At 35.9% G+C, this 15,241-nt stretch overlaps 1 protein-coding gene across 1 annotated transcript in view; it reads left to right on the top strand.

The window, feature by feature from the left end:
* EYS (EGF-like photoreceptor maintenance factor) overlaps positions 1–15,241 on the top strand; it is a 1,392,725-nt gene that overhangs the window by 120,939 nt on the left and 1,256,545 nt on the right. Inside the window, exon 7 of the mRNA XM_084958241.1 lies at positions 12,082–12,196. Within this exon, the coding sequence (XP_084814367.1) occupies positions 12,082–12,196 (115 nt within the window). The remainder of the gene's footprint in view (positions 1–12,081; positions 12,197–15,241) is intronic.

The raw sequence follows: 15,241 nt of genomic DNA, 5'->3' as shown, positions 1-15,241 counted from the left end.
AACTACAGTTATGCAGATAATGAAAAAATAAGAATACCTGAAGAATTTCTCTTAATGTAAAAAAAAAAAAAAAAATACTCTTTTACAGCAATAGAAAAAGAAGAAACCAGGACCCCAGTTAGGAAGCCACTATGTAATATCACCTAGAAATGGTGGTGAGTGACATTGCCACCATGAAGATATGTGATGCTAGTAAATAAAGACCAGATTTGGAACATATTTCCTTTTTTCTTTTTTATTTATTTTTATTAGAGCATATTTGAATTACAATATTGTATTAGTTTCAGGTGTACAGCAAAGTGAGTTGGTCATACACATAAATATATCCATTCTTTTTCCATATAGGCTATTACAAACTGAGTAGATTTTCCTGTGCTATACAGTAGGTTCTGGTCAGGAATATATTTCTTTTTTTTTTTTTTTTTTTTTTTTTGCTATTTCTTTGGGCCGCTTCTGCGGCATATGGAGGTTCCCAGGCTAGGGGTCTAATCAGAGCTGTAGCCACCGGCCTACGCCAGAGCCACAGCAACGCAGGATCCGAGCCGCGTCTGCAACCTACACCACAGCTCACGGCAACGCCGGATCATCAACCCAATGAGCAAGGGCAGGGACCGAACCCGCAACCTCATGGTTCCTAGTCGGATTCGTTAACCACTGCGCCATGACGGGAACTCCAGGAATATATTTCTAAAGAAGGTTTAATGTTTTGCTGAAGGCCTGGATGTGAGTCAGGAGCTAAAAAGAAGCCAAGGGTTTTTGCTCATGAAATGTTGGAATATAATTTCCTAAAATCAGAAAATATGTAGAAAGAGAAGCATGGTTGAAGGATGGAAATCAAGAAGTCAGTTTGAACGTGTTAGCTGGGATACTTAATACAGCCAAGTAGCCATAGTGAGGTAGGCAGCCATTCAGGTGTGTTGGTTTCCATTCTAAAGGAGACATCCAGGCTGAATATACACATTTGAAAGCCAGCAACATAGACATAGTGTTTAAAACCAGGAAACTGAATGACATTACCTGGAGTGAGCCTAGATAGGGACGTGAGACGTTTGCACATTGAGATCTTGGGCACTCATATATTTTGAGGAATTAAAGGATAGGGATGTAAGACTGAAAAGTAGGAGTGAGTGAGTTGAGGTCAGAAAATCTTCACAGAAACTATGAAGTGTTTTAAGAATATCAAGACAATTCTTGACTATCTCAAAATGTGGCTAGATATATTAAGAGGAAAATGAGAGGTGATTTTTGCAACTAGCAATTGGAAATGACATTTCCATGAAAATAGCAGTTTGATAGAATAGTCGGGAAAGCATTAATTAGACCAAGTTCACAAGTGAATGGAAGGAAAAAAAATGGTCTTTTCCTGTAAAAGGTAGTAGAAATATAGAGCAATGGATTAGTAGTTACAGGAAGTTTATAATAGGTCATTTTCAAAACATAGGAGCAATAAGGTGGGATATAGTACACAAGAAATGGAGTTAGATGGGATAAAGGACATTATATCCATTTTAATAGGAGGAAAAGCAGGATATTTTTATGGATTTAGGTGTTTTGAATATGTTGAATCATTTGGAAATTATCTTCCGATTGTTCTATTTGTTAAGCAAAATAAGAATTAAGATGATATGAAAAGCTGTAAAATAGATAAGAGTGAGGGAAATACAGTATTATCAATAAGCAGCAATAAAGACCTCCTTGAAATCAGTGAATATGAATTTAAAGTGAGTTTAGTATACAGTAAAATTATTATCCTCAAACCATGCGTAGTCACTCATATGCTCACCTGAAATACCTTGGGTATTGGCTTAAACTAAAGACAGATCTTGGGAGTTCCTATTGTGGCTCAGTGGTTAACAAATTCAACTAGGAACCATGAGATTGCGGGTTCAATCCCTGGCCTTGCTCAGTGGGTTAAGGATCCAGCGTTGCCATGAGCTGTGGTGTAGGTTGCAGACGCGGCTCAGATACCGTTTTGTTATGGCATTGGCGTAGAGGGCAGCTGCATCTCTGATTAGACCCCTAGCCTGGGAAACTCCATGTGCCACGGGAGCGGCCCTAGAAAAAGCAAAAAAAAAAAAAAAAAAAAAAAAAAAAAGACAAATAAATAAATAAAGACTTGAATATTTAGAAATAAAATAAAATAAAATAAAATAAAATAAAATAAAATAAAATAAAAAAGACAGATCTTGACCAGGCTACAATAATGAAGGGATAGGGGCAAATGATTAGTGGTGTATACAAGAAGTGAATATAGAAATGGACAGTGCAACCTAATTCAGGTTAGTAAGGAAGTGAGTATATATATGAAGGGATAAAAGGAATTGGATTATGAGGTTGGAGAACTGTCTTCAAAGCACTAGAAGGAGTAAACTTAAAAGGAGAAAGAAGCTGTCAGTGGAACCTGAAATACTTGAAATTAAGATTAAGATTATGGAGGGAATATAATTAGGTATGATGGTATGTTAATATTCAGAATACTGCAGTGGAAATAGGTGGGAAAATTAGCATGAAGCCTGAGAGCTTTGAGTTAACAAGTTCTATTCTTTCGAGAAGATAACTGGGCAGATATTGAAATAACTAAGGAAGACTGGGGTTATATCAGAGAAAACTATGATGAGACAGGGGGCAGACTGAAGAACTAGAATGAGAAGGAATGCCAGGAGGGTTTGCTGTGGATTCCACAGAAAGAGATATAGGCAGCACCATCTTCAAATGACTGGAATGTTTAAAGAAGAGGATGAGACACTGATCTGAAAGCCGAATGGTGAAAAGGAGGATATCTCCTAACCTTCAGACCCTGATGTGAGTGGGAGGGACAGAGACAAGTCACCACCTAAGAGATTATAGTTAAAAAAAAAAGTCTATGAGTCTATTTTTATTTTGTACATGTTATTTGTATCATTTTGATACCATGTATCATTGATATCATATGATATTTGTTTTTTACTGTCTGATTTACTTCACTTAGTACGATAATCTTTAGATCCATCCATGTTGCTGCAAATGGCCTTATTTCATTTTTTTAATGCCTGAATAATATACCATATCATTTTTATCCATTCACCTGTCAATGGATATTTAGGTTGCTTCCATGTCTTGGCTATTGTAAGTAGTGCTGCAATAAACATTGTTTTTTTTTTTGTTTTTTTTTTTCCAAATAGAGTATATTTTTTTCTTTTCCAGATATGTGGCCAGGAGTAGGGTTGCTGGATTATATAAGAGTTCTATTTTTAATTTTTTTAAATGAATCTCTATACTGCTCTACATTGTGGTTGCACCAGTTTACATTTCCACCAACAGTGTAGGAGCTACCAAATGTGAAAGCGGGAAAGGAAAAATTAATTAGGAGTTTGGGGTTAACAGATACACACACTATATATAAAATAGGTAAACAGGAGCTCCCGTTGTGACGCAGTGGTTAACGAATCTGACTAGGAACCATGAGGTTGCGGATTCGGTCCCTGGCCTTGCTCAGTGGGTTAAGGATCCAGCAATGCCGTGAGCTGTGGTGTAGGTTGCAGACGCGGCTTGGATCCCGTGTTGCTGTGGCTGTGGCACAGGCGGGTGGCTACAGCTCCGATTAGACCCCTAGCCTGGGAACATCCATATGCCCTGGGGAGCAGCCCTAGAAAAGGCAAAAAGATAAAAACAAAACAAAAAATATAGCTAAACAACAGGATCTACTTTTCATATAGAGAACAATATTCAATACCTTATAATAACTTATAAAAGAATCTGAAAAGAATCTGAATCAGCTTGCTGTACACCTGAAATTAACACAATATTTTAAATCTACTATTCTTCTAATTAGAAAAAATTAAGGCTAAAAATAATACCAAATAACTTATTTAAGAAAAAGAAACAAACTCATAGATTTCAAAAGCAATCTCATTGCTACCATAGGTGAAACTCTTCAGGAGAAGCAGGAATTTGGAGTGTGGTAATAACATATACACACTACTATGTAAAATAGATGATAGGTGAGAAGCTACTGTATGGCACAAGAAAATCTAAATAGTTTGTAATAATCTATATACAGTACAGCATGGTGACCCAGTTACACATACATGTACACATTATATTTTCGCACATTATCATGCTCCATCATAAGTGACTAGACATAGTTGCCAGTGCCACACAGCAGGATCTCATTGCTAATCCATTCCAAAGGCAACAGTCTGCATCTATTAACCCCAAGCTCCCAATCTACCCCACTCCCTCCCCCTCCCCCTTGGCAACCACAAGTCTATCCTCCAAGTCCATGATTTTCTTTTCTGTGGAAAGTTTCCTTTGTGCCATATATTAGACTCCAGATAGAAGTGATATCATATGATTTGTTTTTCTCTCTCTGACTTACTTCACTCAGTATGAGAATCTCTAGTTCCATCAATGCTGCTGCAAATGGCATTATTTAGTTCTTTTGTATATCTGAGTAGTATTCCATTGTGTATATATACACCACATCTTCCTAATCCAATCATCTATTGATGGACATTTGGGCTGTTTCCATGTCTTGGCTATTGTGAATAGTGCTGCAATGAACATACGAGAGCATGTGTCTTTTTTAAGGAAAGTTTTGTCTGGATTTATGGCCAAGAGTAGGATTGCTGGGTCATATGATAGTTCTATGTATACGTTTCTAAGATACCTCCATACTGATCTCCATAGTGGTTGTACCAGCTTACATTCCCACCAACAGTGCAGGAGGGCTCCCTTTTCTCCACACCCCCTCCAGCATTTGTTATTTGTGGATTTATTAATGATGGCCATTCTGACTGGGGTGAGGTGGTATCTCATGGTAGTTTTGACTTGCATTTCTCTAATAATCAGGGATGTTGAGCATTTTTTCATGTGCTTCTTGGCCATCTGTATGTCTTCCTTGGACAATTGTCTATTCAGGTCTTTCACTCATTTTTGCATTGGATTGTTGGTTTTTTTTGCTGTTGAGTTGTATAAGTTGCTTGTATGTTTTAGAGATTAGGCCCTTGTCAGTTGCATCATTTGAATGATTTTCTCCCATTCTGTAAGTTGTCTTTTTGGTTTCTTTTGGGTTTCCTTTGCTGTGCAAAACTTGTCAGTTTGATGAGGTCCCATTGGTTTATTTTTGCTCTTATTTCTGCTGCTTTGGGAGACTGACCTGAGAAAACATTCGTAAGGTTGATGTCAGAGAATGTTTTGCCCATGTTTTCTTCCAGGAGTTTGATGGTGTCTTGTCTTATATTTAAGTCTTTCAGCCATTTGGAGTTTATTTTTGTGCATGGTGTGAGGGTGTGTTCTAGTTTCATTGATTTGCATGCAGCTGTCCAGGTTTCCCAGTAATTCTTGCTGAATAGACTTTCTTTTTCCCATTTTATGTTCTTGCCTCCTTTGTCAAAGATTAATTGACCATAGGTGTCTGGGTTTATTTCTGCATTCTCTATTCTGTTTCATTGGTCTGTCTGTTTTGGTACCAGTACCACACTGTCTTGATGACTGTGGCTTTGTAACATTGCCTGAAGTCTGGGAGAGTTATGCCTCCTGCTTAGTTTTTGTTCTTCAGAATTGCTTTGTCAATTGTGGGTCTTTTTTGGTTCCATATAAATTTTTGGATAGTTTTTTCTAGTTGTGTGAATAATGTCATGGGTACTTTAATAGGGATCTCATTGAATCTGTAGATCACTTTGGGTAGTACAGCCATTCTTATAGTATTAATTAGCAGGAGTTGTAATATTCATATCAGACAAAATAGACTTTAAAACAAAAGACATAAAGAAAGACCGAGAAGGACACTATTTAATATTTAAAGGATCCATTCAAGAAGAGGACATTACAATCATCAATATATATGCCCCTAATATAGGAGCACCCAGATACCTACAGCAAATACTAATAGACATAGTAGGAGACTTTAACATCCCACTGACATCAATGGACAGATCCTCTAGATATAAAATCAATAAGGCAACCGAGATCCTAAAAGACACATAGGTAAGTTAGACTTAATCGACATTTTCAGGACATTACATCCAAGAAAATATCAGAATATATATTCTTCTCAAGTGCACAGGGAACATTCTCAAGAGTTGATCACATCCTGGGGCACAAAGCTAACCTCAACAAATTTAAGAATATAGAAACTATTTCAAGTACCTTCTCTGACTATAATGGCACAAAACTAGAAATCAACCACAGGAAAAGAAATGAGAAAAAAACTTATGACATGGATACTGAACAACATGATACTGAAAAACCAATGTGTCAATGAGGAAATCAAGAAGGAAATTCAAAAATACCTTGAGACAAATGATAATGAAGACACATCCACTCAAAATCTATGTGATGCTGCAAAAGCAGTGCTCAGAGGGAAATTCATAACAATACAGGCCTTCCTCAAAAAAAGAAGAAAAATCTCAAATTAACAACTTAACCCAGCACCTAAATGAATTAGAAAAAGAAGAACAAACAAATCCTAAAGTCAGCAGAAGGAAAGAAATCATAAAGATCGAAGAGGAAATCAATAAAATAGAAATTAAAAAAATTGTAGAAGGAATCAATCAAACTGAGAGCTGGTTCTTTGAAAAGGTAAACAAAATTGACAAAACTCTGGCTAGAATCACCAGAAGAGGAGAGAAAAAAAACAAACAAAATCAGAAATGAAAAATGAGAAGTCACAATAGATACTACAGAAATACAAAAAACCATAAGAGAATACTATGAACAACTATATGCCAACAAATTTGACATCCTGGAAGAAATGGACAACTTTCAGACTTAACAGCCTGCCGAAGCTGAATCAAGAAGAGATAGATCAACTGAACAGACAATCACTAGAAATGAAATTGAATATGTCATAGAAACAATCCTTACAAATAAAAGTCCAGGACCAGATGGCTTCACGGGTGAATTCTACCAAACATACAAAGAGGAAATTATACTGATCCTCGTTAAACTTTTTCAAAAGGTTGAAAAAGAAGGAACACTCTCAGACAGTCTATGACACCAGCATCACCCTAATTCCGAAACCAGACAAAGATAACACCAAAAAAGAAAACTATAGGCCAATATCATTGATGAATATAGACACAAAAACTCTCAACAAAATTTTAGCCATCCAAATCCAACAACATATCAAAAAGATCATACACTACGACCAGGTGGGATTCATCCCAGGAGTACAAGGATGGCTCTACATATGCAAATCAATCAAAGTCATACACCACATTAACAAAAGAAAGTCAAAAACCACGTGATCATCTCAATAGATGCAGAGAAAGCATTTGACAACGTCCAACATCCATTCATGATAAAAACTCTTAACCAAAGTGGGTATAGAAGGAACATATCTTAACATAATCAAAAGCCATTTATGACAACCCCACAGCAAATTTAATACTCAATGGAGAAAAGCTGAAAGCCTTCCCACTAAAATCTGAAACAAGACAAGGATGTCCACCCTCACCACTGTTATTCAACATAGTCCTGGAAGTCCTAGCCACAGGAATTAGACAAACAAAAGAAATAAAAGGCATCCAAATAGGAAGAGAAGAGGTAAAACTGTCACTGTATGCAGACGACATGATACTATAGATAGAAAACCCTAAGGACTCAACCCAAAAACTACTTGAACTGATCAAAAAATTCAGCAAAATAGCAGGATATAAGATTAACATTAAGAAATCAGTCACATTTCTGTATACCAACAATGACATATTAGAAAAGGAATACAAAAATACAATACCATTGAAAATTTCACCCCAAAAAATAAATACCTGGGAAAACACCAGACCAAGGAGGTAAAGCACTTATATGCTAAGAACTATAAAACATTAATCAAGGAAATTAAAGAAGATATAAGGAAATGGAAAGCTAATCCATGCTCCTGGGTTGGAAAAATTAATATTGTAAAAATGGCTATACTACCCAAAGCGATCTACAGATTCAACACAATCCCTATCAAATTACTCATGATCTTTTAAATATTTTACTCTGGCCTTATTAATTGTAGTACTTTTCCCTTTATGTGAAATGTAGTCAGTATAATTTTCCACTGTTTTTCTTTTTTTTCTTAACACTTTTATGTACATGTACATGTCCTAGAAAATATAACTTTTTGGAAAAAGTTACTCTGCATGGTATTTACATCTATTGTAAAGTCAAAAGCAAGGTGTTAGTCTAACACAGTTTATATTTCATTAAGTTTGCAATAAGAAAGAGTAGAAAAGCAAATAAAATAAAAATAATGTAATTTTTTAAATTGCCAACATTTACCTATGGAAGTTATTAGACTCTGATATTTATACAGACTAGTTCTTATAAATTGTATCTCTGCTGTCATCCTTCTTTTACATTATTCTGACACATTTTAAGGGTTGTCTGTCTTCTCTTCCCTCCTACTTAATGCTATATATTCTCAAATATTAATTGTGAACTAATTTTTGATGTTTTGTGGGGTAGTAAGTGATAATCTGACTTTATTGTTTGTATTGAATATATGTTATTTAATCTACTTTTATTTCAGAACATTTCTTCCTTAATTTATTTGGCTCTATCTGATTTTTTCTTAGCCACTAAATCATCTTCCTTTTTTATAAATTTTTTTCATCATATTATCTTCTGCATCGTATCTTACTAAAATCATTTCTGTTTAAGTCATGGGGACAAATATCAATGCTATTTGAAATTTATCTTTCTCCAGGAGTGTTTAACTCATAAATATTTATTTTATTGTTATAAAGTAAAATAATTTTTACTTTAGTAACAGAATTTCTCAAAGCGTTCATGGTGTTCTAGAGTTTGCTTTTGTTTTTTATTTGTTTTTATTTTTTGCTGGTTTAAATTCCTCACTGGAAAGACTACTATTTAAGCCTTCTCTTTCCCTGACTTCAGGCTGATTTGAGAGGATGTCATATTCCTTGTGAATGAGATTCAAGAATTTCTCTTAGATTTCAAGCCATGGGTGGGAGTGGGGACATATGTTGGGACATATCTTCTGCACTTGGATTAAACCTCTTTGGCCCAGATGTCCCAGATGCTATTCTGGGGTTTCCTTCTCAGTTTGTAGTAAAAGTGCTAATGCTTTGGACCAATTTTTCATGGTCAATAAGCCATGCTTTGTTTAGAAAACTTTGTCAAAGTTTCTGTTGCCTAATCTTCATCCAGCAGTCTATTGATCTGATCTCCTTAATGACTGAATATTACTTCTTTATTTAATTCATAGCCCTGACCCTTTTCTTTGAAAACTATACTCCAAAATAATAAAAATACAAGTAAGTACAGTTTATGTAGCTTTGACCAATTTAATTCATTTCTACTCAAATGGAAATGAAGACATGGTAGCCACAACTCATCACAATTTTAGGATAGTCTACTGCTTCCTTCTTTCTGCCATCCATATCCCTAGTCAGAAAGGGTGGCAATAATATCTTTCATAACAAAGTGGCATTTGGGATGATTTCTGGATCTCTGTTTAGGCTCTCATAATAAGAAAAGTAAGGTAAGAATAATTTTAACATGTTTCATCAACAAAGTAGCAGAGTACAATACCTTTAAAATTCAACCATGCTTAATTTTAATAACAACTCTAAACAAAGTGATATGACCAAAGCAGTAACTTGAGTACGTTTCTCAGATAAATTATTTGTATAATTATGATAATAACAAATATCTCACAGGATTTATGAAATCGAATGAGAAATAATAAAATTTGTAAAAGTAATTAACCTAGCGGCTGGCGCATTGCAGGTGCTGCAAAAACACATTTATTCCAGATATAAATGAAGGAATGACTCAATTCTATAAGGTGAGGATGCAAAGTTGTGTCTCAAAAAGCAGGAAAGGTGAATTAGTTAAGTGTTTTACCTATGCTATTTTGTTTGGATTGTGTTAAGGTGGCCTTTGATTCTTTCTTTCATAAAATCATCCATTGTTCTTAGAATAAATTTAAAATAATGAATATATAGTACTATTACTTTTCTTACTAAGTCATATTGTGACAACTTAGCCTTAAGAAGTATGATTTTGGGTTAAGGGTCTGGCATTGTTACTACTGTGGTGAGGGTTCAATGTCTGGCTTGAGAACTTCCACATGTCACAGGGGTGGCAAAAAAAAAAAAAGTATGGTTTTTGGTTTTATTTCTCTAATGTTTGCTTTGGAAAGACACATTGTCCTTTGATTTGGTAACCCCATTCATAGAAGTTTGCCAAATGTGATTTAATAGATAGGAATATTTCTCATGAACTAATGAGAGTGAGAACAAAGAATGCCTGAACACCAAAGTGTTTTCTTTAGCTAATTGCAGCTAATAAACTACACTAGACTGGAATCCAGGTTTATTTCTTACCTGTCTCAATCTTTAGATAATGATGCTATGGACTAGGAAACCTGAGGACCTCACCAGGGCCTATAACACCTGTGGTACCACAGACATTTCCCCAACCAGAGCCAAAGTTGTGGCTGAACTGGCCCTTGTGGTTCTTACTATGACAGTGAAAGTCACCTTAGCAACAACCATCACCGAAACTTAGAAAAAAACCGGGCATGATAGTACTCACAGGTCCTGGAGGCTCAACAACACCCCCCACCCCCGGGGCGGGGGTAGGGGAGGCTCTGTGCCAAAGTGGCAGGAAGAAGGAAAGAGTGAGAGAGAGAGAGAGAGAGAGAGGCTGGCCTGGGGTTTTGCCTTTATTGGGGTTGAGGGTGGGGCCTAGGGTTTCTGAGGTTTCACTTATTATTGGTGAATTTAAAACATAACAGTTGGAATTAGGGCAAGCCGAAGTGGGAAAGCGGGGTCTCTCAAGAGGTCAGTTATCTGGGTCTGGGTCTGTCTAAAACGGGCACAGGGAGGGGAAGGCCTGGCTTCTTTTTTAGCCCTCTAGTGAGTAGGTGTCCAACAGCTGGCAATATGCTTATTGGAGATAGATGTCTGAAAGGACGCCATTGTAATCAAAACCTGTATGCCGGGCACTTAGATTCCACTCAAAAATGCTTACTATCAGAATTTTACACTATAATAATCGCTTTGCAAAAAATGTAAATATGGGGAGTTCCCTTCATAGCTCATGGTTAACGAACCCGACTAGGTTCCATGAGGATGCGGGTTCTATCCCTGGCCTCACTCAGTGGGTTAAGGATCCACCCTTGCAGTGAGCTGCAGTATAGGTCACAAACATGCCTCAGATCTCGCACTGCTGTGGCTGTGGTGTAGGCCGGCAGCTGTAGCTTCGATTCGACCCTTATCCTGGGAACTTCCATATGCCATGGATGCGGCCATAAAAGAAACAAACAAACAAAAAATTTACAGCAATTCTTAGCTGTAAATATGACAACTAAGAAAGAAACAATCGGAGTTCCTGTAGTGGTGCAGTGGTTAACGAATCCGAGTAGGAACCATGACGTTGCGGGTTCGGTCCCTGCCCTTGCTCAGTGGGTTAACGATCTGGCGTTACCGTGAGCTGTGGTGTAGGTCGCAGACGTGGCTCAGATCCCGCGTTGCTGTGGCTCTGGCGTAGGCTGGTGGCCACGGCTCCGACTCGACCTCTAGCCTGGGAACCTCCATATGCCGCAGGAGCGGCCCAAGAAATAGAAAAAAAAAAAAAAAAGAAAGAAACAATTAAAACCCTATAATTAGCTTAGCTCTGACCATGCATTGTCCATTGTAACTCTTTACATTATGTTTAAAATTCATGTATGTCATTAGTAACTCAGGATTAATTACTACTAAACATGAAAAAGTGCATTTGTCATTTTTTTCACATTTTATTAATAGTTTCATTTATTTTAATGGTTTTCAAAAACCTGTATTTTATTGTTAAATATCCATTTAGATAAAAGTTGATTTAACTTTTAAATTGTCAAAAGATAACATTAAGAACTTTCAATAAAAATGTAGCTTAAACAAATTCCCTCTAAATAGATAACTATTTTCTCCTTTGCTAAGAACAAAAGTATTGACATTGACAAAAATCAATGATTAAAAACATCGTGTTATAATAAATGCTGTATGTAATTTAAATAAAACATTATTATTTGGGGGAGACTCTTAATTGACTTCTGTGAAAATATATAAATTGCAACATTTATTACTTACAATGATGTATTTACAGTTTCATGCCAGGATTTACTGGAAAAAACTGTGAGAAAGTAATTGACCACTGCAGACTGCTCACCATCAACTGTCTGAATGAAGGATGGTGTTTCAATATAATTGGAAGATTCAGAGTAAGTAATTTAATACATGGCAAAGTAATTTAGCACTTCAAAATACAACAGCTTCTGGCAGTCTCTACTTCAAATGCTTTTATTAATATAAGCCAGAGAAGCATCTCCTTTTCTGTATATTAAAACATAAGTTATACAAAGTTTAGTAATAGAGCTTTTTAACTTTTAAGAAATAAGTTATGTTGGGAGGACATTAAGTGTTCTAGGTAGTGTTTTTATTATAAAATAAGCATATAACTAATTGAGTACTGGTGAAATGTCTCTGTATATGTAAATCCACAGTTACTAATGCTTCAAGCTCTTGTACTAGACAGGGAATAAAATTAATCTGGTAGTTATTAGCCAGGGCACAAAACACATTCTTTTTGTAGGGGACTAGTTTTTGAAATGACTTTAAAAATTCAGTGTGTACTGCACAAGGGAAGCCATATCCTATAATTCAACAATTCCATTTTTAGTTAGGTCTATTGGAGAAATTAGCAAATTTGTACTGAAAGAGAGGTAAACAAGAATTGTCACTCCAAATTTGAATCAAACTAAAAGTCAGTGGATTGGAGAATGGATCAATTTGTCATGGCATAGTCGTATCAGTGATTAGTGAAGAATAGCTATATTCACTAATACTTATAAATATCAAAGTATAAGGTTAAATTTTAAAATCTGTATTGCAAATTATGTATGTACAGTGTGATAATGATCACAGTGCTCTGACAGAAATCTTTCTCCCAGAATGTTCAGACATCAGAAAAGACTGTGAATCAGGAAGCCAGACTTTCCCAGGTAGCAGGAAGGGCAGGGGAGTGTGAATCAGACGGCATCAGGTGATGTAGCTTCTGATATCATCCAGCCCCATAATGATTCAGGACTTTATAGTGCTTATTTATATTTAGAGTCATTTTTTAAAGTTTTATTGAAGTATAGTTGATTTACAATATTGTGATAATTTCTGCTCAACAATAAAGAGATCCAGTTATACATGTCCACATGTCCACTCTCTCTCAGATTCTTTTCCCACATAGATTATCACAGAATACTGGCTAGAGTTCCCTGTGCTATACAGCATGTCCCCATTGGCCAATCATTCCACATACATCAGTGTGCATAAGCCAATCTCAAACCCTTAGTTCATCCCTCCTCCCACCTGTCACCTTTGGTAACCATTAGTTTGTTGGTATAGTGTTTTCATAAACATAAAATTCCCTGAAATATTTGAATTGCTTTTATGGAAAGGTGAGGTGTCTGAGGTCTGTGGGCTGTGTGGCCCAGGGAAAAATTAATATGCACGGGGATAGAGAAGCAGGAAGTCATAGAGAAACATGAAGAAGGAAGAGTGGGGATTCAGAGAGATCCTCTGAGTGAATCCTGGATCTAAGGAAAGACCAAGGTTGATCAGAGTAACAGCCAGTGGGATCTGAATATTTGTATTATACAGATGTATGTATAGCCTAAAAGGAAATAAACCAACAATTTGACAGTGCTTTACTCCAATTAATGAGGCTAGACTAAAATTATAATCAGGAATATATTGTTTGAATATTCATTTAATTGAAGTAATGTGAAGAGTAAAGCTGACACCATGCTAACTTTAAGATCAGGAAGTTTACATGCAACAGGCTGGAAAATATTAGGAAAAAAAAACCCTGTAGATCGGAATCTTATTAATTCTAAGTCATGCTCACCATCATGAGTTAAACTCCTCTATTTTCAATTCATTTTCTTTATAATTAAAGTGGCATAAAGATGGTGAACTTTCTCATTGAATTGTGATGAGGAATTTCTAATCAAGCACTTTCACAATGTCAACTGCATTCTTAATATTAATAATATAAATGCCCTCATGATAAAACAATTGTTACTTCCCAATCAAGAGAGTCAAATTTCTACTAATCACTACGTATGAATAAAGCAATGATGAAATTAGGAGCTCTTGACAAAAATAAAATCTTATTGTAAGTTTCATACTTATAAAAATGAATAAAAGATAGCCACTAAATTAAAATATGACTGATCTTATGCACATTATAAAGTAAAAATATAGTTGCTACACAATTAAATACTATTTTCATTGCCTTGTAGCAATGATTTAGGAGCTCTTTTCCTTAGAAATTCCTTTCAGTGATTTACTAATAAATTTAATTTTATTTTTAATAGACAACACACATAGTTAGAACCACGATTTCTGGTTTGTGTCTATCCAAATACGTTATAGCTTCCAGATGTTATGACAAAACTGTTGGCTGCTGCTTGTTTTACCATTAAAGAAAATGCCCCAGAGCTTTGTCCACATTGCTTTGTTTCTCCTATTTTGTAGCTGGTTCAAGAATGCAGGTAAAAGGATGCAGTTTTTGTTTTATCTCATCTTTTTGTAAGCCCTTATAAGAGTTCATTTGTGAACCAACAAAAACAAAATTTAAAGCTCATGCAGTTTAACTTTCCCATCTGTTTTATTTCTCTCCTCTATTTCCATCCTCTAGTTAAATCTTTTTTTAACAATTATTTTCAATAAGTGTAATTTATGCAAACTCACACTGAAAGAAGTGAAGCTCAAATTAGAATTCCATATGAATACTAGTTGCATTTGGGGTAGAATTTAGAATTTTAAAATTTAGTTTCAACAACAGAAAGTCTAAACAGAATCTGAGTCTCTCTCTCTCTCTCTCTCTCTTTCTCTCTCTCTCACTCACACACACACACACACACACACACACACACACACACAGACACACACACACACACAAAGAATTTGAAGGCTCACATAGACTTTCCAGCACTAGGCAAGGTAAGTGTTTAACCAGAGGCTCATGTATTTCATTTCTTCTAACTCACTCTAAAACATAGTACTTCTATAAAATTAAATAATAATAACCCCCCCCCCGGGAGTTCACATTGTGTCTCAGTGGAAACAAACCTGACTATTACCTATAAGGTGGGTTTGATCCCTGGCCTCACTTAGTGGGTTAAGGATCTGGTGTTGTCGCAAACTGTGGTGTATTTTGCAGACGTGGCTCTGATCTGGTGTTGCTGTGGCTATGGCATAGGCGGGTA

This window comes from Sus scrofa, chromosome 1 (assembly GCF_054392235.1).
Source record: "Sus scrofa isolate SSC_HxYL_T2T_F1_AM1 chromosome 1, Sscrofa_HxYL_maternal_Yorkshire_Landrace_v2.0, whole genome shotgun sequence".
Lineage (NCBI taxonomy): Eukaryota > Metazoa > Chordata > Mammalia > Artiodactyla > Suidae > Sus > Sus scrofa.
Note: the sequence above shows the minus strand (reverse complement) of the source record. Positions and strands in the feature narration are given on the sequence as shown.